General features: G+C 41.8%; 1 protein-coding gene across 6 annotated transcripts in view; it reads left to right on the plus strand.

The window, feature by feature from the left end:
- The window catches only part of svep1 (sushi, von Willebrand factor type A, EGF and pentraxin domain containing 1), a 96,492-nt gene that overhangs the window by 32,071 nt on the left and 38,592 nt on the right, over positions 1 to 25,829 (plus strand). For all 6 annotated transcript variants that reach the window (XM_046381528.1, XM_046381534.1, XM_046381529.1 and 3 more), the window contains 2 exons: positions 8,370 to 8,625; positions 10,038 to 10,214. In XM_046381528.1, coding sequence (XP_046237484.1) covers positions 8,370 to 8,625; positions 10,038 to 10,214 — 433 coding nt within the window. The remainder of the gene's footprint in view (positions 1 to 8,369; positions 8,626 to 10,037; positions 10,215 to 25,829) is intronic.

The following is a 25,829-nucleotide window of genomic DNA, read 5'->3' on the forward strand; positions in this document are numbered from 1 at the left end:
GCAACATCATTGCATGTTCCACATCTCTCTTGATTTATGGTGAGGTTTATTCATTTCAGAGCAGTTCAGAGTCCTCCTCAGATGAACTCGCAGCTTGTGCTTCCTCTTGATGTTATGAGGTCTAACATAATTTACCCTTCCAATGAGGACCACGTCCAAAATAAACAGGAGAATCAATAAATTGAAACCTCTCCACGAATCTGCACTACAAACACTGACGTCTCCAATTCCCTGCTCTATTAGAGGAACTATCCACCAACAGCTGGTGCCAAGACAAACAAACCCCTCAGGAGAAGAAACAGAGAGGACCACGAGGAAGAAATGCAACTACAGCAACAACAGTCAACACAACAAAGGAAAATGCTGCGTCTGTGTCCACAGTGTGGTCTGAGCTAAGTCTGGATGAGATGGAATACATTTTCATGGATGCTTTAAGCCTGCAACAGTCCCCAAATGATTCCCTGCATATAAGCACTTTCAATACTCACACCCACCACACTGTTTCCTTTGTTTATTTCAAAATCATAAAAGAAGTTCAGCCATAGAGATGATTCTGCGGGTGCTTGCTCTGCCCTTGGGTAGTGAGGTAATGATCTCAAGAATGTCACAAATATTACATAACACATGGGATTTTTTCCACTCTTAAGCATGATTCTGTCAAAAACAGATTTTTATGTCACATGCAGTCGATTTCTGACAGATCTTCAGTACGGTACAGTGGCAGAAAATTTTCCAGTTGTCTAAAATATTCACATGAAGTATCAGGTTTCGCTTTATGGTTGCTGACCATCATGTGGGGATCAATCCTTCAGAGTAGGGAATTGATTCAATGAAGAAAATGCTTACTATACTATGACTCCCACCACATACTTCTGGTTAAATCTGAGAGCAGCGCTATTTTTTGTGCTGGCTTTCCGGTTGCTCACAGGGATCCTGGAAAACAGTAAAAGAATGACTTACTAAAGAAGAAATACACCAGAAAATGAATCGCACCACTAAATCACAGAACTTCTGGACATTGCAGACTGATGATGCAGATCTGAGTGTGGATATTTTCTTAAAAACATAAAAAGACATAAAAGCTGCATCTGATGGAATCTCCTGCAGCTGCATACCAGTTATGTAATGGAGTTTGATGTTTTCTTGCACATTGGAACAATGTAAGACCTTTTGTTTTGTTTTATCTTGTATGGAGGCATCCAAGAGTGGTTTTTTTTTTCTTTACATGCAGCCACCAATTTGATCCCAACTGCACCTGCCCCTCCCTGACTCCACCTGTGGGCTTAAACCTAATACACAAGAAACATATACAGCACACTCATTAAAACATGAAGGCAACACAAAAGCATATGATGATGAAATTAATCAGTAACCATGCCATTCTGTCAGTAAGTGTCAGTGCCCCCAAGATAAAACAAATCAGGCCAGACATATCGTCCACAGACATACCAAGGGAAGGTGCATGACTTGATGCAGATTGCCAAGTCTAACCCTTGTCGTCCAACTGGCACTCGCACTGTAACTGCTGTTGTCGAATCAGCTTTCCCTTGTCCAATTACCCAGAATGCCCTGTCCGACTGGAACACAGTCAATGTCTTAAATGTTCCTCTCAGTGCTTCGTTCTGCCAGCACAACACAGAGACCAGCGGGGGTGTAATTGAATGAGTTTCTCATTTGCCGTCCAAGATAGCTTTTCTCCTTGGCGTCACATTGTGGAATAAGCTTTCCTCTTTCTTTCAGCATCTCTGCTCCTCTCGTCCTTCCTGGTTGAGTTGTTGAGTTTGATGAATGGTGTTGTGACCAAAACCATCAAGCTAACATGCACAGCTGGTCCAGCCTACCCTGTCTGGCAATGAACTGACTGTCCACACTTTCTTCTTCAACACTTTGGATGCCACTGCACTTCTCAGTGAAACTAGGCTCAGTTTGAACCGGCTTACATGTTCATATTACGCAGTCAGACTTAGTGAAGACTTTTAAATCATTAGGTAGTGGTAAGTTAGTCAGTGTTTCCCAAATTGGTAGTATTTTCCTGTCATGGGACTCCTGTTCTAGGAATAGTTTTCCTGCCCTAAAATTTTGCCAACTATACCCCAGACAGGTTAACAATTATCTATGCAGTCTCTATGTAACTTGTAACAAAAACAACTACTGCGGTTTGGGGAACCAAAATGATTGATGAGTGATCCTATCTTAAAGTATTGCCTTGCTTTTTGAGTCAACTGCAAACTGCAAACGTTCAAACGCCTACACAGGCAAACTCAAAATGTATCTGGGAGAAGACACCTTGTGGGGTTGATTGACTTGCAGAAGACGTTGTAGGAGATATATAGGACTGATACAGTGATGCTTGATATATTTTCAGCTTAAACAATCAATCTGGACTGATAATTAACAGAAGCTATAAGCAGGCACTGTCTGCATCATCCTGACACTTTGGTCATACGGCTGCCACATATGACTGTCAAGAAACAGCTGGACAGCACAATGCATTCTGCTTTGTTTGCTGTTGTAGTAGAAAAATTATTTACAATGCATTTATTTTTCTGACAAGATATAATAAGCTGTGTGCTTGAAACTTCTTAGTCTGATTCAGCTGATACAGACTATTGGTATAAGCCTGCCATTGGCTGCCTATTTTAGGAAGCATTTTCCTCCCCTTCTGCCTGTTACAGTTTTCAAAATCTGTTGCTATGGGAAGCAACAACAATAACCTCCAAGCTAGCAACCTACAAGCTGAAAATGGCAAGTTACCCTAACCTGGATGTCAGTGGTATGAAAAACAAGATAGCAGCTGTTACTTTTTCTTCGATTCAGCCATTTTAATGCCAGGGCTCACCTCCCCATGTGCAAAACAAGTTCCTCCCAGCAGTACTTTGCAGGGGCACTGTCACTGCATTCTGGTCTTAGTGCCGCCCAAGATGATTGTGATTGATTTAAAGAAATACAAACAAGCCTGAGCAGTTTCCCCCCATGAATGATAATGGGTAACGCAAATGTAGAAACATCTTCATCCTGCAAACCTTTTTAACACAAAAACTGCTGCCGGTTTGATTTTCAGATTGCTTCTGAAGGCAGTGCTCTTGGCAGCCACTCCTAAATCATGGGTATTGAAATGCATGAGCCAAGTTTTTGAGACATGCTTTAGCAGGTATTGATATCCTATATTGCCAAAAACATTGACATGAGATGGACTGTATGCTGTAGGCAAATCTCTACAAGTTGATTTACATACCACACTGTCACGAACAGTCAAGCGGAGAAGTTGGAAATGAGTCTAAAATTGATTGAAGAACTTGACTTTAAGAAATGCTAAGTGTAAAGTACCCTTCATTTCCAGCGCAAAGGCCAAAACATGGTTATATGGCCCATAGCATCCTGGGTGGCCCTTGTGGAAACCAGTCTCCTTACCCTTAGTGTATCAGTCTCGTGGCTACCCACTGAGCAAAACAAGAGCATGGAAAGTTTTGTGAAATAAAGTCCATGAAACAGAGGTGATGTGGCTTCAAGCATTATACAATATATGAAAAGTGTAAACCGATGGAATCTTAAAAGCAATGCAGAAATTGAAGAACCTGAAGAAAATACATGTGCTTTACACGTTCTTTCAAGTCAAAACATTTAAGGATTCATTGACCTTTAAAAATGAGATCAAGTCAGAAGCATCTTAATACAAAATGAAAAATGTGTTATTCCTGTGGGGCGTGCAATATGTTAAAAACAAAAACAAGATGTGCGTGGCACAAAAGGTCATTGTATATCACTGTTTCGACCAGAAAGTGATCTTTCAAAGTGACCTAGTTTATCTCAGATATCCAAAGTATTTATCCCTGATGTTGCTCAATAATACCAAAGTTGAGTCTAGTATCTACAGTTGCGTGTGTGTGTGTTGTTCTGTTGGGCCCCTGCAGAGTTATTGTTGTTATTCCTACCACCCAGGCCAAGAGCAGATAGCCTGTCAAAACAAGCGCTCTCACTTCCAAGCGATGGGGAGACAGCTTTCCGAACGGATGCAGTTGAGTTGCATTTTTGTTATCCACTGTGGAATGCTTGCAAATAAAGATTTGTTTTGGTCTTTTGGAAGGTGGATCTCAAGGAAGTGAAAAACCATGCAAGAGAATAATGGGCAGACTTCATTCTCATACAAGAAGAAAGTGTGTGAAAGTAGATGTGATGAGTGAAAATTAGTAAAACAGCATGTGTCGTGACTGACTTTTAACAAGTTTTCACATTTTTTTAAATTTCCCATAAGCGCCATTAAAAGTGGAATGACACTCAAATTCCAGGTGCCATTTCAGCAACACAATGTACCCTATTAGAGTTAATCAACCAAAATAGCCATCATTGCCCCATCTCATTAAAGTGAAATGAAAAGGCAACAATTTTTACACACATAAGACACAACCAGCTTTATCTGATCCTTGATCAGTTATGACCTGTGTGATTGAGAGAGCCCTGATGTGTTTGGGTGAGGAACTGATTAGATAGCTGATGTGCGTAACTGTTACTGCTTTAACTGAACTACGAAAGTGCGCAATATTCTTTTTCAGACATTATAGGGAGCCTCTGGATCGGCATAGAGCTCAGTCTGAGATGCAGAATACCAGTTTGTTGTATTGTATTGTATGTAACCAGTTATTGAGTTCATAGTTAAGGCAGATGTTTTGTGTTGTTGTATTGCCTTGTATAATACTGTGAGGTATTCTTATTACTTTGTCTTTATATGACACCCGGTGTTGTAAATGGAGAAAGTAAGTAATCATTAACCGGCTTTTCTCTGAGCCAGGTGGGTTCGGGCTCTGATCAAAGTCACAGGAGGGGCTTGGGAGTGGGGGGTCCTCATTTGGCATTCAGAATAGCTGCCATGCATATATAAGCCTTTGATTAACAGCTGGGGTACCTTGGCACCATCGTCAACCCCTCAAGGTGTGGAAAGGTTTTCTCGTGTCTTCTGCCAAATGCATCGAGGTGCCTGCTTTTGAAGTTCTAATCATACAAGCGTCTGTTTGGAGATGGAGAGTCTGTCAGCTTTTCATCAGTGGACCGAAGGTTTCGTTTATTCGGTTAATTTATATTGGTGGTTCATGTGGTTCAGTTCAAGGTTGTCTAAGTTGGTAAAATATTCAGCATTGTTAAGCTCTGAATGCTACACATTAGTGATTGAATTCATAGTATTAATAATTTGGCCTTTGTTGAGCTACAGTATGTTCCTGTGTGTATAGCAGCTTACTGTGTGTGAATGTGAGTCTACTGTACTGAAGGAACAGTCACTAGCCTCACACACAGAGTGCTCATCTCTTCCCTCACTATCTCTCTCTCTGTTGCTTCTTGCCAAAGTTGGAGGCGTTTTGGAGATAGATTCGCTGATTTTACCACTAATCTCTCCAGACGTGTTGGTCCCTGCGCTATCACTGCTGCTTTGACAGATATCGATGGCTTCAAACCAGACACGCTTAAACTGTCCCATCGCTGCTGGCTTGTTATCTCTTCTTTGGCCCTATGCCGAAAGAAAAGCACCAGCCAAGTGTGTAATTGAATAAATGCATGGGATGTACAGTGTAGAGAGGCATCAAGCTGACATAGAGCTGCTCAAGGTGTACCCTGATGCATGAGATGAGTAGCTTCAATAAGTTAAAATTTCAGTCTACCTTTCCTAACTTTTGTGTGCAGTGCAAATCAAGGGTTTTCTTTCTTCAATAATACAGTAACCTTTTAGCAGTGACTCCAGTCAAGGTGCTGTTACCCGTTGTTTTATGTAGTTTTTTTCTTGATTAAAGGAAGGATAATTTATGCTAGTAAATAAAGGACTTGCAGTTGACATTATTATTACAGCATGTTGGATTAGTCTCAGACATGTCTGTTGACCTTTTGGCTAAAATTCCCCTTTTTCTTCAATCTCTTTCTTTTCTTTTCCTTTCTCTCTTCTTACCAAACATCTGTTTTGTTTTGTTTTTTGTGAAAAACAGCTGGAATTTAGATGATATTTATAATGATTCTATCACAAATCACGCAAGAGCTTCTTTTGTGCACTTCTTATATACATTTTGTACACATACGCACAAATAGAATGTGTCTTTGCTTTGTTGCTGCTATGGGCGATTGTTTTTTTATTATTTGTTAAATGCTCTGGGCACATCATTATCTTCTGCTTTGTGTACTGTAAGCCTGAAACAACAAGGTGCATGCAGAGAGTTTCACTAAAGGGCAGCCCCTACCCACACACTGGCTCCTGTGGTTGCCTTTATGTTAGTACTCTGACCTAAAGTATGTAGAGGCTATTCAGGAGGGTATTATTAGTGGGTATGCATGCGTATGCTCTGTTTGGTGACATCTCCACAGTCGCTAACACAAGCCACTGACTCATGGCTAACACAGAAACCACTGCGGCCCAAAAGCACTTTGAGCAGACGCCTAATAAAAGACCTAAAAACACTCTGAAACACTCACACGTGCAGTATTAACCTGTAAAGAGGAGACATCTAGGCATACCAGCAAGAGTGCACACATCGATTTGTTCTTATTGTAGTCTGGCTTGATAAGGCCCTAGTTTTTAACACATGGACACAAATATCACAGTGCTGACAGCGGACAGGAGCCATGGAGGGCCAGGGACGACTCCTCTCTCCTTAATGCAGCAGCCAGATGAGGCGCATTGACAGCTGGAAGCGGCTGTTGCGAACCTCCCCGGAGCTGGGAACCGGAGCAGCAGGCAGCCCTGCAGCTTTGAGGATCAGAGAAACCAGGCTCTCCCTCTCCTCCGTTCTCTCTCTATCCTCGTTTTTCCTCCCTCACTCTTGCTTCATGAGCTCTGTAATTACGCTGCTCCTGCCAGAGCTGCTTGAAGTTTAGCCAATTAGACACTAAAGGCCAAAGCTTTCTCTCCTGCTGTTTCCCCCTCCCTCAGCGGTCACACCCTTGCGTGTCTGTCATGTGTTGCTTATACATTCTTGTTTTGGAGTACAGAAAAATCATCCACGTACTCCTAGCGCACATCATTTTTATTCTCTAATTTTTTTTTATGTTATATCCATGTCCTTTCAGTAAGTAAGTGGATATGTGTCCTATTGACTTCATCTTGACTCACTCTGCTTCTTCAATTTCTTTTATTTTCTCTCCACCTTCTTGCTCCACTTTCACTTTCCTTTCATCCATTGTTCTCTGGGTTTTATCCACATAATCTTCTAACCTCATTTAGAGCACCCTTATAACAAATCCAGATTCTTTCAGCTTTACCTCAAAAGCAAAGCTAGCAGATTGTCCTGTTGGGTTTTTTTTTTTTGTTCACTCCAGAGAAAATAAAGATATGTTTCTCTGACTTTAATGTCCGGTCTAATTGTATGTGGTGGATTGTAAACGGTAGCTAAAGTTAGTTCGGGAACCGTAGCCGGTGTCTGGGGCGGACACAGCAGGTCGGTCTGTGTTGCCCAGTGTTCTCTGGTGGTTTTAGACCACTGGCAAGCAGCTGCGCACTCTGTAGGAGAAATAATTACTATTGTAGAGCTCTCTCTCCTTCTTTTTTGTCCCTCCTCCCCATCGTGCCTCTGCGCCTGTCTTGCTGATGTAGGGGTTTGACGAACCCTAGAATTGAGGGCTGTTTTTAGTGGTTGTGTGTGACGTTCTTCGTTATTCAAGTTAGTCATGTCACTAAAGCAGGAGCTGTGCTGTTAGTGTGCTGGCAGGCAGAGAAATGGGATGTGTGTATTTGAATGGTCAGGCTTTGGAAAACACTAACAGCATGACTACACTAACTAAGATGCAGTTTTGTCTTGGTTGTCGGCTTAATGTCTCTCATTTTCTTAAAGTGCAGTCTTTAAGTACACTTTTTTATTTTAATCAAACCTGTATTTTTTCATTTTTATTTCATTGTTTCTTGGCTTCACATCTGAGTTTAAAAGAATAGTTTGAGAAATTGTGAAATCTGCTTTTTGCAGAGAGATGAGAAGATTGTAATATCTGCTCATTTTACAGCTGGAGCCTGCAACATTTATTTCAGCTTAGCTTTAAAACTGAAAACAGGGGGAAACAGCTAGCCTGGCTCTAAAGCTCTCTGGTTGACATGTCATGCATCATTTGTTCAGTCTGAACAAAAACCAAAGGGTGAAAATGATGAAATCTTTTTATGGGAGTTATATGCTGGACTATTTCTTGGCTAGGTGCAGACTTACTGTGATATCAGCATTCCAGGAAGTCTCTATGCCTGGTCAAGAAATTGCTTGGCACATTTCTCCCTGTAAAACCACAAATTATCAGTTTACATTCTTTTGGTTGAGTTCTTAAAGTTTAGTCAACATCAAGCAAAATTAAAGAGAGATTTGATTTGTAAGTTCTTACTTCCTCTCTAAATGATTATATGTTTTCCTCTCTAACAGCAAATCCTACGTCAGTCCCGTGCCAACGCCACCAAGGTCATTTTCCTGATCACTGATGGCTACTCTAATGGTGGAGACCCTCGGCCGGTGGCTGCAGCTCTTAGGGAACGCGGTGTTGAGATCTTCACCTTGGGCATCTGGCAGGGTAACATCAGGGAGCTTCATGACATGGCTTCTCAGCCCAAGGACCAGCACTGCTACCTGGTGCACAACTTTGCTGAGTTTGAAGCCTTGGCTCGTCGTGCGCTGCATGAAGGTATGGAGAACAGTTGAGGATGACTTTAGATGATTTGTTGAGCTGTTGTTTGTGGTGATAGAGCAGCAGCCTAATCAGAGAATTGTGAAGGTGACGTTACCTCAAAGAAATGTCTGTGGTGTCAAGTCACAGGCTCAAAAACTTCTTAGATCTGACCCCTTTCCCACTGTCCCACCGGTTTTGGCTGCACAAGGGAAAGTTACATCAAGCACTGTGTTTTGTTAAAATGAAGTTGATGCTACTGCAGCTACTCTTTGTGTCTTTGAAGCCTCAGTGATCCCTTCATCACCATTTGACCTGTCACAATATTTTCTAAGTGAAGGTTTTGACCCTGTTAAAATACAATGTTTAACTTAAAAAGGAGTGGATAATATTTCAGATGGAATCTGACAACGTAAATTTCACATGGTCTCTTCTGTTATGTATTGCCAACAGTCATTAGGCCAGAGTGCGGCCCTTTTCCCACAGTTAAGGGGGACTTCCCACAATTTGGTGAACAGAGGGATTCAGTCATGGCTTTAAAACTTGAAATATCACCATAAAGTGTCACAGTTAAGTGCAACGATGAGTGTGTAGAAAGCTATAAATCGTGCAGATGCACTTGCAGACTATATGTGTGACCTATCACACGGTGTCTGAAATCCCAGACAGTAGGTGCAGTAGTAGAAATCAGTGAGACAGCAAAAGGATAAGGCAGAGAGTACGAAAGCCAACACACACTGTGCTATCAGCTCAGTCTCCGGTCCTTCTGTCTTGAAGTCTGCCCAATGCCTCTCCCTCAAAGCACACACTCAGGTTTTCAAACACAGGGCACATGTTGAGCCACACTCACTGGCCATGAATCAAGTCACTGAAGTTACACCAAAGATGTCTTTCTTCTTCTTCGGCCTTCCTGCTATCCCAAGCAGAGGAAAATTAAAAAGAGCAGATTGGCCTCCAGAAATAAAAGTTTTGTTTTGTTTTGTTGTTTGCATGTTTTGTTGTAGCCTGTCATCAAAGCTTGATTCGACCTCAGATTTGACTCCTTGTTACTTAGCCCCAATCCTTTTCTTTGGTAAAACAACTCAGCTTTGATTTATGGGATTTTCTTAGTGACTACTGTGTTTTGAACCAATTTTTAGACTATGAAAAGAAGATGTGGCCGTTTGCTTTTAGTCAGTAGAGACTGTGTGGCTTGCATGCATTTTTATGTATGCATTTGTGTGTTTTTCTCTTTTCTCTAATTTGGTGATGTCACAAGATTTGGAAAACATCTGTCTGTAGCCAGTATCAGTAACAACTGTTTTTTTCTTATTCATGCACCTTACACCTCTCGTTGAACAAGCGAACACAATAAAATTTTCTGATGGTCAGGTGGTATAATCTGATCCTACTGGAACCTCTGCTTTTCTGTGTTTGTTTTCCACCCTCAGACCTTCCTACAGGCAACTACATTCAGGAAGATCTGTCGCGCTGCTCCTCTCTGTGCGAGGCGGGCAGGGATTGCTGTGACCTGATGGCCAGCTGCAAGTGCGGCACACACACCGGACAGTACGACTGCATCTGTGAGAAGGGATACTATGGCAAGGGTCTGCAGCACGAGTGCACAGGTAGGCAGGATGGACTTTGCCAGGTTCTTACGATCTTTGTCTGTATCTCTGCTGTGTCACTACGGCTTGTTTTCGCCATCTTAAAAGTTTTCTCCTTTTTTTTCAACTTATTCTTTTATTGGTGGAGCAGTGATGTAATGGGTTGAAATTATTTTCAAGATATTATGAGTTTGCCAGCATTTGAGGAGGGAGAAGATTTTATCTCTAAATTACTCATATAATATTACCACTCACTCCGCCAAGTAAGATCCTGGACAAGTTCCCCCCGGACTTGTCATGTGGAACAAGTATGAGATGAATCAGCCCAGAATGCTTGTAACCTGAGCAGCAAGCGTCTGCGTTTAAGTTTTTAGGGAGGCATATGGGTAAAAATTTGTTCTGCTTGGTGTAAAATGACACGTAAGACGTTACTAAAAATGATCATTCAAAGCATTTTGTGTGGAAACTCCAAAGCTCCACTCTTGTCCTCCTCAACAGCAGCATAAGTTTCAGATGTTTGTCATTCCAACTTGAAAATGCATGTAGCCTTGAGTGGCAGCTGGGAGCATCTGCAAAGCTACAATAGGCCCTCTCTTTGCTTCTCTAATTTGCTTCTCACTGCTTTCCGCAACCTGAGATTGCAGCTCTAAAATAACATGTTTGCGTCTCAACATAGATATTTGGAGTTGCTTATAGTTTCTTCATCTTGTCATTTTCTCCTTTACCTGTCAGCGTCTCCTCTGAGTCAGGGCCACTTGGCCTGAGGTCGCTGCCAAGTTGTGGTTAAAAGTTAAATAAGCAGCCTGTCCACTTAACGCAGTGAAAGCTGTCCACAGGGCAGATCATTATCAACAAAGCCAGTAATGGTCCGTAGACATCGGAGGAGTGAGACAATGATGTGTTTGTGTGTGTGTGTTCAGGACCTCGGCGGTCTTCCCTCACCTCTAACTCCCAGCAGGACACACCAACACCACATCTTTTTGCGCTCAACCTTCAGCTTCCTCTTTTAAATCACAACTCTTACTTTTATTTCTTTCTTTCTTCTTAACAAACTACCATCTTAGTGCTTCGCCTCCCACTTCTGTTCATATCCATTTGAGGAAATAAAAAAATCTGTTTAATCTGTTGCCAGGGTGCTCTGGCTTTTACCCCTTTGTTCCCGACTACTGGTTATTTATAATGTCGAGACTCTAGGACTTCTTATTTTATGGTTGCACAAAAATGTAATTTTAGATAAGAGTGTCAGTGAAAAGTTAAGCTGTGTCTTAGATGTAAACGCAGGCATGTCCGTGCATTTATTAATTCAGTGAACACACATATGGAATTATTTGCTGGGTTCAGAAAATTCTGTGGTTCAAGCTTACGTTGTTTAATTTCTCTCTGTTTTTTCCTTCCCTTAAACACAAATATTCACCTTTCAAATAATCTTTTTTAATCTCCTTTAGAGTCTCAAAATATCCTTTTGTGTGACATGACTTAATGACAACTCAACAATGTTTTAAACTCGTCAAGAAACTCTGAGAGTGCAGTGATGATGCTTGTATGTATCTCGTTGTTTCTTGACAATGATAAAGTATAAAGAAAGAAAACCTTAAAGCAGGCACGTCAAACTGGTCCACAGGAGGGCCGGTGTGGCTGCAGGTTTTTGTGCCAACCAACCAAGAGCACACCGTTTGACCAATCAACTGTCTGAAGAAGGAGATCAGTTGATTAAATGAGTCAAGTCTGGTGTGCTGCTACTTGGTTGGAAAGAAAACCTGCAGCCACACCGGCCCTCCTGTGGACCAGTTTGACATGCCTGCCTTAAAGTTTCCATTGAAATTCAGGAACATGTTTGTTAATGGTTTTCTCCCGCAATCAGAAATAATAGAAATTTGTAAATGAGATAATGAGATGGCTTTAATGATCTTTAATGATCAGTTAACAGAAACTCTGGGTATGTCTTTGCTGCGTGCAAGAGGTGAGGCACCGGCTCTTCTTTATGTGGAGAATCCCTCACATTCAGCCTGAAATTCTTTTGAAAGGTCCCCCCGCTGACAAATGTTCCAGTGCATTCATTTTGTTTTTCTTGAGCGTGTTGCTTCAAATCAGTCCACTCCAGCATACAGTCAAGTTCGAGCACTTGCCAGCAGCATATGCAGCGACACATTAGTCTTCTAATTGTCCTTTCTTCGGTCTGTTAAACCTCCAACTTACTCAGCATAATGTTGCGATTTAACGCAGGTGGTCTCCATCATTTAAGTGTAAGTTCAAGGGTTGATACATTATTTTTACTGAATATGTAATCACCAAACTCACAGAGGAACATAGCAGTCTGTGTGATGGTTGGAGAGCACAACGACTAACAGATGCACTGGCAGGTGTGTGTGTTTGAGTAACTCGTGTGTTAAACCTTAGTCCTTTAGACGGCTCACCCTTTGTGAAGTGGATTCAGGTGGGAGGGAAACGAAGGAAATGTCACAGTAGAAATCTGGGTCTACAGTCTACTTTAACAATAGGAAACAATAGGCCATAACCCTGGTTGTATCTGCCCTCCAGGTCTTCTCCTCTCTGTCCACATGTTTTCAATCCAGAATTAGATAACAGACAGACAAAGAGTGGGAAAAAAGACAGTTGGAGTGACAGACACGTTTGAATAATTCAGATCAGAGTTCGAAAGCTGCTGAGAGAAAAGACAGAGGAAGAGGGAGGAGAACTTTGAAAGTGAGAGCCAAAGGAAAGGGCATCGGGGTCATCATGCCAAAAAATACGCCTCCATAATTCTCCTCAGATGTTTGTCGAGACTGGAGCCCCACTCTGCTTATTAATCTGTTTTAATGGTTTAATTAATAGCAGAGAGCAGACTGCACAATTGGCTCAGCTGACTGGAGGAAGGAAGGACACAGCGAGGCGCTGCAACCACAACTGACAACCGCTTCCTCTGTCTGTCTCTCGCTCATATAACAAGGTCTCATGGGAGACACATCCTCATGCTACAGAGCTGACACGGACCCAGGCTGGAGTGTGTGTCACCAAAGTTGCTGTTGTGGGCGCATTGGCAGGCTAAGGCACCATTAGCCTTGTTCTCATCTGAGTTTTGGTTTTGTTAAGTGGTGTGAAAAACCCTCATATATGTTTTTGAACAGTGCATTTATTGAAGGTTTTATTCTCTTATAACTTACGGTGCTCTTTTGAAGTAGCAGTGGCTCCAAAACCAATTAGATTTGCGGTGAGAGCAGTACGTAACCAAGAAACATACAAGTAAACTCGACAAATTGTGCCATTTCCAGAAAAATCCAGCATCTCTCTTTAATATTTTGTTGCTGTAACCTCATTGGGCTTGGCTGAACCAAAGGTGTTTTGAGAATTATGAGTACACCTTCTGCGTCAGCATTGCCAGGGCTCTTGAGTGGCAGATAGGCACAGCCGTGCTCTGCCGGAGTTACAAGTTGCTCTGGTTTGCATAAGCCTGTTCGTCGGTGTGTGGCTTCAGGTGGGCTCCCTGTCTAGACTGAAAATTTGAAGAGCTTTTGTACTTTTTGGACTTTGTGTTCTCACATTTAACGGTCCTTGACACATCTGAAAATAATATAACCGACCCTTAGACCAGTCAGTGGATTATTATTATCATTGGCTGAAGGGCTCTGTTGGAAACACTATCCAAATCCCTACAGCGCGCAGCAGTGTTGTTTATGAATCTGTTGACAGCCAAGTGAAACAGCCTCTTCCACAAAACACGACTGGAATCCCAGCAGATAGAAACGGATGATGAACCCAGTTCCTGCACAGTTTGGTCTACTCTGACAGGCCAAACAGGACGTTGTTGTCTCTCTTCAAACATCTCCAGCTCACAATATCTGCATCACGAAGGATCACCACAGGAATGGGGAAGTGGAGAGAAGTGGGGGGGTGCAGGAGGGTAACATGTTTTCCTCCTGTCACACATTCTGGCTTATCAGCCTCTTGTGTAGCCTGAGAGAATGACAGGAGCTCTGGACTGTGTTAATGTGGTGTCAGCTTTGTTCTCAGGGCCGTTCTGCTAATGGATGAATGGGAGAAAGGGAGCAGTAAACAGCACAAAAGAAAGAAATATCTGGTCAGAATATTTGCCATTAGACTGGTTTAGAGATATAAGATGTATTTGTGGGTTCAAGCGTGTATAATTGACCTGTTGTGTCTGTTTCATGCTCTATGGCATAATACTACATGGCTGTGAGGTGGCAGTTAGTGAAGGATTAGGCTACTGTGGTTGCTTTTGAATTCACTTTAAGTTTCATTGTAGTTGTCACTCTCTGAACTGTTTTTAAACTCTGCTCTATAAGATTAAATTCACAACTCCTCTCATTGGTGGATATGATGGAAAAGACACCCCCCCCCTCCAAAATAAAAAAAGACAATACTTTGAATGTAAGATAAATGCTGTTTTTTCAGATTAATAGTTTCTAATAAGAAAATGCAAAATTTTCTTAGAATCTTTCAGGGGCTACTTATAGTTAAGTCTCTGAATAGATTCCATTCCACTGAAATATTTTGTTTATTGATGGATGATTGGGATATGAGGAAATGGATTCAGCAGGCTTACCCTTTGTGAGGCAGTTATCAAGATACGATCTGTTGACTGGAATGCCGAGAGTGCAACAAAACATTCTCTCCTCAGAGTTGATACTGCAAGAATTGCAATTGTTTACAATATTTCATCCACGAAAGCCTCTTGATCTCAAGAGGAGACGCGTGGCATCATCGAGCTTTGACTCGACCCTGAACGCAACACATCCGTCTGTGCGGATGCACTGGATTGCCTGTTTCCTTGTGTGTGCTACAAGGAGGAGACAAGAGGCATTCAAATATTTGTGGTCTAGATGTGAATGACCGACAGATCCCAGCGGTGCATAAAGTCTCGAGGTGGACATAAATTGAACAGAGGAGTAAAAATGACAAGAGAGGTGGAGGAATTTGTTAAAGGAGAACTATGAAAACTGTTGAAATGGGAGCAGTGTTGCAATCATTATTTCTTTGCTGCTCTCCTTTCACTCTTTGGACTCACCTCCCTTGCAGAGGTCTCCAGGGTGAATGAAGAAAAGTCAAAATAAATGTAAAAAAAAAAAAAAAAAAACTACAAAGGGTCATTTTGTGACTGAACCTGACACCACATTGGTTATCAACATCCGTCTGCACTGTCATGCTAGTACTTGCTTGAACACAAGTACACTGTATACTAAGCAGGGATCAGCACATAGGCTCAGCCACATGTTTTGCCGTGCTTTGCGTGCACTCACTTCTGGCCAATTGAATCATACTGCATTCAGTGATCTGACACATACCAGATGCCTGGCCTGTTTATATCACCTGAGAGAGCACAGGCACCACACACTGTAATAGATTACAATACTGAGTTGCACAATTGATTTGGATCTGTGTTAAAAAGCATTTAGAAAAATGACAGATATTTCTCAATGAATGTAAGTCTCACTGCTATTATGTTACTAAGAAATCCCTTTGTAAACTTAACACACACAGCAGCACAATGAAAAAGCTTTCTCTTCTTTGCCGCATACAGAGTAAAGGTGGGGAGTCAAATTACTGATTACTGTTATTGTTTGAAATAGTGTTGGTTTTGTATTTCGGTACAAAATCACATGGAAATTCATGATATCATAGAATTTTGACTGTTGCCTAGCGATGTCATCATGTCCTACCACGTGTGTGTGTGTTGTCTCTGTATTTACTCATTCTTTCAATATGTGGTCCTTTCTGGCTGCCAAGGCTAAAAGAAAATCTGTGTACAGTATGTTGTTGGAAACAGTCATTATGCGTGGTTTGTCCAGTCTTTGTACACTCCTGCTGGTCTTCATCTCTGTCCTCGTCAGTCTCCAAGTGGATACATACATTGCTGGGTTTATGTAGAGTCCCTCCATGGGGCATTCTTGACTATGGATGCATTGACCAATCACCAACTGATTTTCATTTTCAATACACTCTGTATAAAAACAGTGTTTGTATTTTTTATATAGTTTTTTGATACCAGCATTGATGCTCAAAAGGCAAAGGTTTCTCCTAATGGTGCAGCTGAATGAAACAGGGTCCCAAAAATCAAGCTGAGTTTATCGTCTATAGGAACTAGGTTTATGCTCCGTAAACATCATGGCACACTGCCTTTTTAAATTTTGATATTTTGTGGAAAAAATGTGGCTTGATGATGGCACTAGTGGGGGGCCAGGAGGTCAAAAACATTAAGTTTCAACATCTAAGCACCATAAGAATTTACAGCAGATGTCATGGACTCCAGCCAGTGGTTTTTTAAGATACCATGTCATTGACCAAAATGTTAGTCAAGGGTACGTGTCGAGCCCACAAGCTCAGTGTTAGCAGAATTTTAACTTGTTGTGGGTCAGCATGTTAGACAGAGGGAAGGCTGACATGAATCAGGGCCACTGCCAGCAGATGGATGAAAGCAGCCTAATGCTCAACACTGGCCTTCTGTTTTTGCTCAGCCTTTGTAATTTGCGCATAAATATTTTCAAAAGTAAATATATTTCTACCACAGGAGTGAATTTGGCCAACTCATCCAGCGTGTTACGTAAACATGCATATAAAGGCTCTCTCTTTCCTCTAACTGCACAGATCCTAATCCCCACAGCATCAATAACCACAGCAGACTGTCTGCTTCTGTACAGTACATCTGCGTCTGTCCAAGTCCTTGTTTCTCAATGTTTTTGTGGTGAAAATAAAAGCTTCAGTTGCTCAACACTAATTCTTGCCCTGTTCTGGTCCAGTTGTGAGCAAGGGGGGCCAAATGACTGGGATTTCCTGAGGACAAGCAGAGGACCGTTTTTTTGGGGGGGGGGAGGAGGGGTTTAAGTACCACCACCCCTGACCCCTCCACCCCCACCCACCATTGATTGCTGAAACTGATTGGATAGAAGTTAAGGTTTGTGTTTTTCTTTGGTAAGCAGAGAGTGGAATTAAAGGGATTGGAGGGATTGGGGACTGGGGAAAGATCAGACTGGCTCTGGCTCTATGCCAGACCGAGAGAGACGGGTGTGGGGGCTACCACCACTAATAAGCTCGGTAATAAAGATTATTTATGTGGAACATAACTGTGATTTACGGTCTTTTGGATATTATGTGATATCCTGATATGTTGTTATGTTAATAAAAGACAAATAAAACATCAGAATGTGATTACATAGGAATGAATGTGACATGTAAAAAATATTTAGAAAGTTTATTGTATATCCTGAATAAACCCTTTAAATGCCTTTATGTGTGATTAAAAAAATAACACCTCAAGAGGTCTGGCTGCAGGTCCTCGGTCTTGTGACAGTGTAATCTAAAAACAAACAACCAAAACAAACTTTCACAGTATCACCTGAAAGTGAGAGCTCAGGGGTTTTTTGCAACTTGAATTTTATTTTTGAAGTTATTACAATGCCGATCTCTGTGTAAGTGCTTGTGGTTCTTGTCCTTTTAGACATTAAGCTGAGTTCTCAGATCTCAGCTTTTACTTTGTTGCTAGTGTTATTATAGCAGATATAAATTATGGCCAAAACTATGAAAATAAAGCCCAAGTTGTAAAGTAATCCTTCAACAAGTGAAATACAAGACGAAATGGGGGCGAAATAAAGCAAAGCAATTGAAAGAACATTTGGCAGCTTACCAAGAAAGAGTTTTCTGCTGGTTTAGAAAAGGGTCCAGCGTCTGAGCTGCCCTCAGGTGTTTTTAGACAGTCTTTCATGTGATTTTGTGCTTGAAGTTTTTGCGTTTCGGCAGACTGTATACATAAGCCTTAAAGCACAGGCAGTGTAGAAATCCATATTAGTTCCTCCCTCAACGCCACATGTTTCAGCCCCGTCCCGCCCTCTATCCCCTCATTAAACGACACATATAGGTCTGTAAAAGAGCCTTAATTGATGACTACTGCTGCCGTGTTTGTGGGTCAGGGATGTTGTAAAGCAGACACGACTTGTGGTATAAACTGAGGGCCACTCTGTGCGTGTGTGTATGTTTAAAAAAGAGACAGAGATGAAGGAGTCTGAGAGGCTATAAACTGGTGCCTAATAGGACCCTCTTCTCTGCGGGAGAGCATGAAAAACAAGGAGCCGTGAAACAGCCAGCGGTGCGAAGCAGAACCTCACTGTGTCATTAAGGCTTCTCCTGCATCCATCCTGTCCTCCCATCTTTCGTTCCATTGCTTCATCAATTTCTCTTTTATTATCCTGCTGCCTTCCACTGCTAGGACTCCTCCCTGATTTCTTTTCTTCTCTCAATTTTTCTGAGCCTCTTCGTGCACCGTACCAGTCACCAGGTGCTCCAGGCGAAAATTGGCCATTTATAAAGTGTTATCAAGCAGGCCAGAAACACCTCAAATCACCTTAAATCTGCTCTGATCTGAGTCCATAGCTTGACAGCTGACATGTGGACTATAGAGATACGTTCCTGTGCTGTTCTGTATTCCTGTTGATCTAAGTTTTTTTTTCTGTTAATCATTTAATGTGAGAATTTTCATTTTAACACACTGAAACAAAAAGATAATTCATTTATGTTGATACAGCATCAGCTGCTCCTCATGTTTGACTTGCACTGCATACTGATGAACAAAAATGATAAAATCCCTTTTCCTCTTTTTAAAGGTTTTTTAAATTGTCATGTTTACTGTCAACAGCGTCATCCAGGGCTGAGTTCACATTGTGTTGTTGACTGACCGCCTTGACTTTTCGTATTTAAACTACTTTAACTTCTTTCATTTCTCTCTCACACATAATTTAATCTGACAAATGTGCCTGGTGGAATGAAGTTCCTCTTAAACATTTTAAGTGCTTTTCTCCGGTGTCTTCTTCAAGTCCTTTGCCCTTCTTCAAATCCAACATGTTTGTCCCTTTCTGTGACCCCCATCCGTCTCTGCATGTTTTCATCGACTCTCTTCATTGCTCTTTGGCCTCCTTCCTGCTTCCTTTCACTTTCTGATCTTCCCATTCTGTGTGTGTGTGAGTGTGAGTGTGTGTTGACTGAAATCTCTCCAGTTGGTGGGAGGTGATGAAGAGAGACACACGCAATGTCAAAGGTCACCGGCTAAGGAAGCTTTCTGGAAGAGAAGCATCTGTCTCTTTTTTTTGCCACTTTTGCTCTGTGACTGACCAATCAGGACTCACTGACTTCTTCAGCTCAAGAAATTGCTCTAGAAAGTGTTTTCAGTTTTAAAACAAAACGCTTCTCCATAACCATGAGTGCAAAAACCTTTGGGCGAGATCTTTGTCTGCGGAGGAATGCCATGATGTTTGGGTGTGGATAGAGAGAGAGAGAGAACACCACAATTGCTTTCAGTTTTGTTTGCGGCTCATCTGGCTTAACATCTGTCCATGCAACACACAAATATGCTGATACCTAAAGAAACACACAAAGCGACAAGCATGCACACAGTGGATGGGCTTGTGTCCTGTCAATAAATCTGTTCAGTCCCTCAAGGAAACAACACCTCTGAGGCTACTGTGGGAACGCCAGGGTCTCAGTGTGGTGGATTAGTGTATGTATATGAACGTGTGGTGGTGTGTGTTTGGCGTGTCATGCACGTGTGCGTGTACGCCCGATGACGCGTCACTTCGTGATAACACAGAGGAACTTGGTGAAAGGTTGACGCAATGAAAACGTTTATTTTTTAATGTGTTAATGTTCTGAGTGTTGTGCTATGTTGTCCCGAGTGTCCTGAGATCATACCGCACGTCTTTTATCGCAACATTTCTCGGCACACTGACATCTGTAATCAAACACACCAGACTGGTTACCAACCTGTGTTTGTACAGTTGTTGAGCGGTTTGCCTCGCTCTCCCATTGAATCCCAGTGTTACCAGAGTCTGTAATAAGCAAGAAGGACAGTCTCCCTGTCCTTGGGAATCCATAAGAGGTATCTAGCAATTGCGGTGAAGTCATTCTCCTTTGGGAATAGGATTGAATAATAAGCAGGAAAACAGCAACGGAACAGCCACTGAACTTCCTCACTTTCCTCTCCAAAGACTGCCTTGCATCACATCGCAGAAGTTTCACATTCTTGGGATCAGGGGGTCTGCAGAGTTCCGTCCCCCCCCCCCAGATGGAGCCTATGTAGGTGGACAGCTGTGCAGCAGCCACATCCCTCCCATCCTCCTCCCCTCCTTTTTGCTCCACAATCCAGCTGGAGAGCAGACCAGACTTCAGTGAGACAGTGGTGATGTGATTTAGGCCCTCGTGACTTTCCACGGAGATGGGATTCCCAAACCTTTTTTTGGGTGACCCATGTGTTGAGGTCGGACAATTCCAGTGACCTTTGTCTCTGCACGTGCAGACACATCGCAGGTGACGGCTGTCTGTAGGCTGTGTGATTTGTCTTAGTGGATTTTAAATCTTAAATCATGTTGCTGAAACCTTCCCTGGTTTACATTAAATAACTGAAACATTTGTTTTTTCTTAAAGCTAGTGTCATGCTCAGGGACAATTCAGCAGGGAGGAATTTTATTTACAGTACATCATGTTTGCCATTGTGTCAGTCAGTACAACAGGACCTCACACATTCACCTTCACTCTTCTTCATGAGGTCACGAGTCCTTGGGAAACTCTGCCATATGGAGCCTTGTGAATGAAGCAGTGGATGGTAGACAGATGGTCGTGCTCTCATGTTTTGGTGCCTTGTCCCTTAAGTGCAGTGATTGCAGGCGGTTTATTGCTGAATGTGGAGGTGTAGTTTTCAATCAGTGCTACGACTGAATCTGATTGTGGGATTGAAGTGTCTGTCTTGGTTACACACACGTTTCCTTTACATTCTTCACATCCCTAAATCCCACCGTTCCAAGCTCGTCTGGTGGTCCACATGAATTCTGCATGAGAAGCGTATAGTCTGCTGGCTCAGAATAAATGTATATACAGACTGTGTCTACCTGACATGAAACATGCAAATTGAGCATCAGTTTCTTTATGTCTCTGTGAGGTCTTTACGTGAAGTGTTTGCCTATTTTTGGTGGGCTTGACTATACATTTTAATTGTCCATTTCCATTGTCTGTTTATGCACCTCGAGTGTGCATGACAAGTCCCAGTTAAGGGTGGAAAGTTTCCATGCATGGGAAACATTGTTTTCTCAGTGAAATACCCTGGAATTTAAGGCTCAAATTTACAACATTTCTTGTGTGAGAGGCCCTTTGACCACAAGTGCCCCGGCCTCTGTCCAGATTTAGCAGCCCATTCACAATATTGCAGGACTTCCATGGATTCCACTGATTGGCTTTGAAGCCGACAGACAGACACAATTTGGTTGCGGCGTCACACATATTATAGGATCACAGAAATACTCGCTACTTCAATTGTCTGATTTGCACATAAGGCCCATAATGTTAGCTACTCGTCGTGTCAGTGACAGTTATGTCCCATAAATCCAAATGTTGTCTGATGTAAAGTGTAGGAAATAAAACTAGAATTACCACTTCATGGTTGTATGCTTCTGCACACCAGTCAAATTGCAGTTTACGTCAATGACTGTCCAGACACATATATGTGAAAATCTGAAATATTCCTGAATTATGATGTCACAGTATAGTTGACCTTTGACCTTGTGGATCTAAAAGGTCATGACTTCACCCATTTTATCCTGTTAGACATTTGTGTAAGATTTTGTAATAATTTGTGCATGAATTCTTGAGTGATCAAAGCTCAGTCATTTTGAAGCATGAAATCATTGGTCATATGTTCACGCCTGTCATGTTATTCGCTGATCACAAATCTAAATAGAGACAATTTTCAACTTTGAAGTATAATTTTGCAAACCTCTTTATTTAACACTGAAGCATTTGGCAGTTTGGCATATTTTGTCATGTTCTCTCAAGCCTACTACTTCCTACTACTACTGTACAAGTTCGCCTTGTGAAAAGCACTGATCATTGTCTTAAAGCTTTCAGTACCAGTGCTGTTACAATACAGTCAATATGGCTTTTCTGTACAATTAGCACCAAAACAACACTGTTAAATTTTTCATTTTTGTTGAAATCCAAGCAGCCACACAAGAACTGTGCTGACATGGAATAGTCTAAAAATGGAAAAAATTACACTTTAAGTCAATCATCTTTTATACATAAATAAATAAATACGACCTGTTTGATGCCCAGACCTACTTATGATCTACACTGACTTGCAAAATTTGCCTGTTTTGAGGTTTCACATTGTTTCTAAGTGGTAAATATCAGTTTTCTCCCTGTTATAAAAATAAGTGGTTTATGTTCAAGATGACATGTGGGAAGCCATGCGTGTGTGAGTGCTGTATGGATTGGCATGTGTGTTTGCGAGCATGCGGATTTTGTTGGACTAAGCAGAATATGTCCCTCCAAGATGAAAACCTCCCTCTGTCTCTCTCTGTTTGTCATTGTGGCTGAGGAGGCAGATGTTCTGGATCTCCTTTCATCGTTTCCGTCCCGGTCTGTTTTTAGGCCTTGCTAATCGAACACAGCCTCCCCCCAGAGACAGGAGAGATTCTCGTGTGATAGTAACTTTGGCTCCCGGGCCAGACGAGTCTGCCAGTTTAAATCAGTTCCTTCATATTAGGACAAAGGACTTTAGCAGATGAACCGGCCTGTGCTTGGTTTTGTCATTGTCTTCTCCCTGTTTAATCTGAAGAGCATGTATTGTTATTTTTTCCCTTTGTATCTAGAGGTGAGGTTTGGTCTAGAAAATGTCTGAATTAGGGGTTGGAGGTAGAGAGAAGTAACTTACCAGAACTTTGTAGCAACTCGAGGCAACAACAGCCGCAGCTTGTACATGCATGATTCTTTGACCGAACTGTCGGTGGCCAATTTGTGTTGTGGGCAATGTATGAGCAGGGTTTTGACAATGAAGAAGAGTGTGTGGAGTGAAAAGTAGATGATTTCTCTGGTTCTACTGCATCAGTTTTTATCACTCATTTTATAGCTAGTTGGGTAAGATTACTTATGAAGGTGGAATAAGATTTCAAGCTTTGGCTACCATATGCATGCAATAAAGGGATCAGTTTATAGTTTTTTTCATTTCTTGGGATTTCTTGACAAAAAAAATACTGAACATTGCCAAATTTATCCTTTAAATGAAGGCAGAGCAGACGTTTGGTCTGTGGTTGCGGAAGTCTGAGTTGCAGGAATGATGGAGGAGACAAGCTTTGTTGGAAAATCAGACATCCATTTTGATAACTCTGTTTATCTTGTCTCTCGTCTCCACTCAAGAATGATCGTTTGGCTTACGACTTCCTTTATTAAAGTAATATTTCTCTTTGATGTAGTAGATTTTTAAAGCAACCGTTAGAGAGATTTTTCACAAGAACATCATACGAACCGAAAAGTATGAGATCTTATGATACGTCATTCACTATTAGTTATTAAGTTTGCTCAAATATTGCTTTAATTTAAAATGAACAACTTTTGATCGTAGAGACTCACTTTTTCCTTCCCTAGGATCATTACTGGGTACAGTAGTTCCCTTTGACAAGCTGCTGTCCTTCCATATGGTTGCAGCTAGTCCAGACACAGCAGGCTCTGTTTTATGGTCATCTGGCCGCTGACGGTCCACTTCCTCTCTAAATGAAGGGTACAGTGAGTTAACTCCGCAGCCATGGGCAGTGAGGAGATGGACTCAAAACGAGACTATAGGCTGCTGCATAATCCAAACACAATTAGTTACAGTATGGGGTCTGACGCTTGGCTCAAGTCACTGAGCAGAGATACATTTTAAAGGAAAGTCACACAGTTTTCTCTGTGTTCACCTTCCAGCTTTTCCTCTTTATTTATATTCATGGCTGCTTGTTCTTTAATCATTTATGCCTTCCTGTCCATCCCCCCCTCCCTCCCGCGTCCAGATTCCCGTAGCCAGAAGCCAGGTCTGGTCTTTCTTAACTCTGTGTGTGGGTGTGTATGTGTGTGACCATGCATCTGCCTGTGTACATTTCTACCTGCCAAAACATGCAACCTGCCAGGAATTGAAATTTTATATTTTTTTGATACAGTATTTCCACTGTTGCGCTCTGGGTGAGTTATTATTTCGCATTAAAAATGACTAGGCTTCCTGTAAACCTTAAATGAAGCTGTAAAACAGATTCCAGTCAACTTGAACAGTGGGGACACTTTTAGCTGTCGACTCGTCTTATGTAAGATGCCTCCTCTGAGTTTAAAGGACACTTGATGGATAAGCTGGATCAGCTGCTTTTGTTATCAAATAAAAACTTCAGACACACGCTGTCCGCACCAGAACAGGTATACCACATGGTTGGTCTGCATGTCTGTGTGTGTATTTGGTGTGGGTTACTGGGTGCATCATAGTGCCAGCTGCCAGTGAGTTGAGCTTTATAGTCGGTTAACATCTCCTGGCTGACCTGCTGCTGGGTTTCAGCTCATGGGGGAAAGGGAGTGTAGCGAGAGTCCTGGCTGGCATTGGCTCAGCGGTGGAAATTCACACCTGGCCTCTGGCTTAGGGGCCAGTAAATGAGTTGTGAAGAATATTAGTACTGTGGATTCTCTGTTGCCTACTGTACAGAGCAGCTTGTAATTGAACCTGCTCAGTGAATGTTTTTAGGTGCAGTTTTCTTCAGTTTACCGTCATAAACTGGAGACCTCAGAGCTAAGGCTAACAAAGACAGCGATATTATAGGTTTTTTTTGTTTGTTTTTTTTACCACAAATTAGTTTTAAAGCTCATCTGGTCTTGCTGGTCACACTATAAAGGTTTTGAAACCCGTCACATATCATATGTGGATACTGCTTTTTTGTTTATTAAGTCATTAAAAGATTTGTGTGGGTGTGGGTTGTGAAAGTTTATGTTTTTCTCATTTAACACACATAACACCAAATTAAACTGTCTAATAAGCTGTCTGAGACCTCCCTTTTCTCTCAGTGGCCTCAAACTGCTGTAGTCAATACTGTGAGTTTGTTTTTCCAATTAATGCAAACAGCATTTGGATTTTCTTGAGACTACGACATTTGTCACAGTGCAGCACCCAGGAAAGAAATGACAGCTGTAACGTGTGTGTGTGTGTGTCGTTCAGCATTTCTTTCTTCTGTCTTTCTGATGAGTACAGCATGTTACTGAGGTTTCCGTATTGTCAGACAAATGAACATCCACTACAACATTTCCTGTAAGAAACTCCCACGAAAAACAACCACGGCGGCATGTGTCCTTCGTCATAGGAATCTGGTTTCATTAAAATCAATAAAGTTCACCTGTGCTCTCCTCCGAAGTAGTTTTTGCAGATTCTTTGCCTAAAATGTCTGCTTGCTTATGCTGTTATTACAGAAACACCAGCCATTAATGTATCCTCTGTTCAAAGAGATGCGAGAAGAAACACTGAAGCACTTTTCCTTAGCGTTCAGAGAATTCAAACAGCTGCCACTAAGATACTTCTGGGTCGTTTCACTCAGTTAGAAAAAGACTAACTGCAGTCATCAGAGGTATAGTGCCTGTAATGTGGTAATTCAAATATCAGAATAACTTTTTTGGTGTTTGATAAGCTTCCTTTTAAGTGGTTTGGATACACAGGAACAAAAACAAAAGGAAAATTGCTTTGACTTTGGGGAGCAACTGATAAAGGTTTTTTTCCCTGCAAAGTTCACCAGTAATCACTGTGAAGTATGGGAATTACCAGCACAGCAAATTGCTTGTGTGAAACTACCCCTGTAATCGCTGATA

The sequence above is a fragment of the Scatophagus argus genome, chromosome 23 (assembly GCF_020382885.2).
Source record: "Scatophagus argus isolate fScaArg1 chromosome 23, fScaArg1.pri, whole genome shotgun sequence".
In the NCBI taxonomy this organism is placed as follows: domain Eukaryota; kingdom Metazoa; phylum Chordata; class Actinopteri; family Scatophagidae; genus Scatophagus; species Scatophagus argus.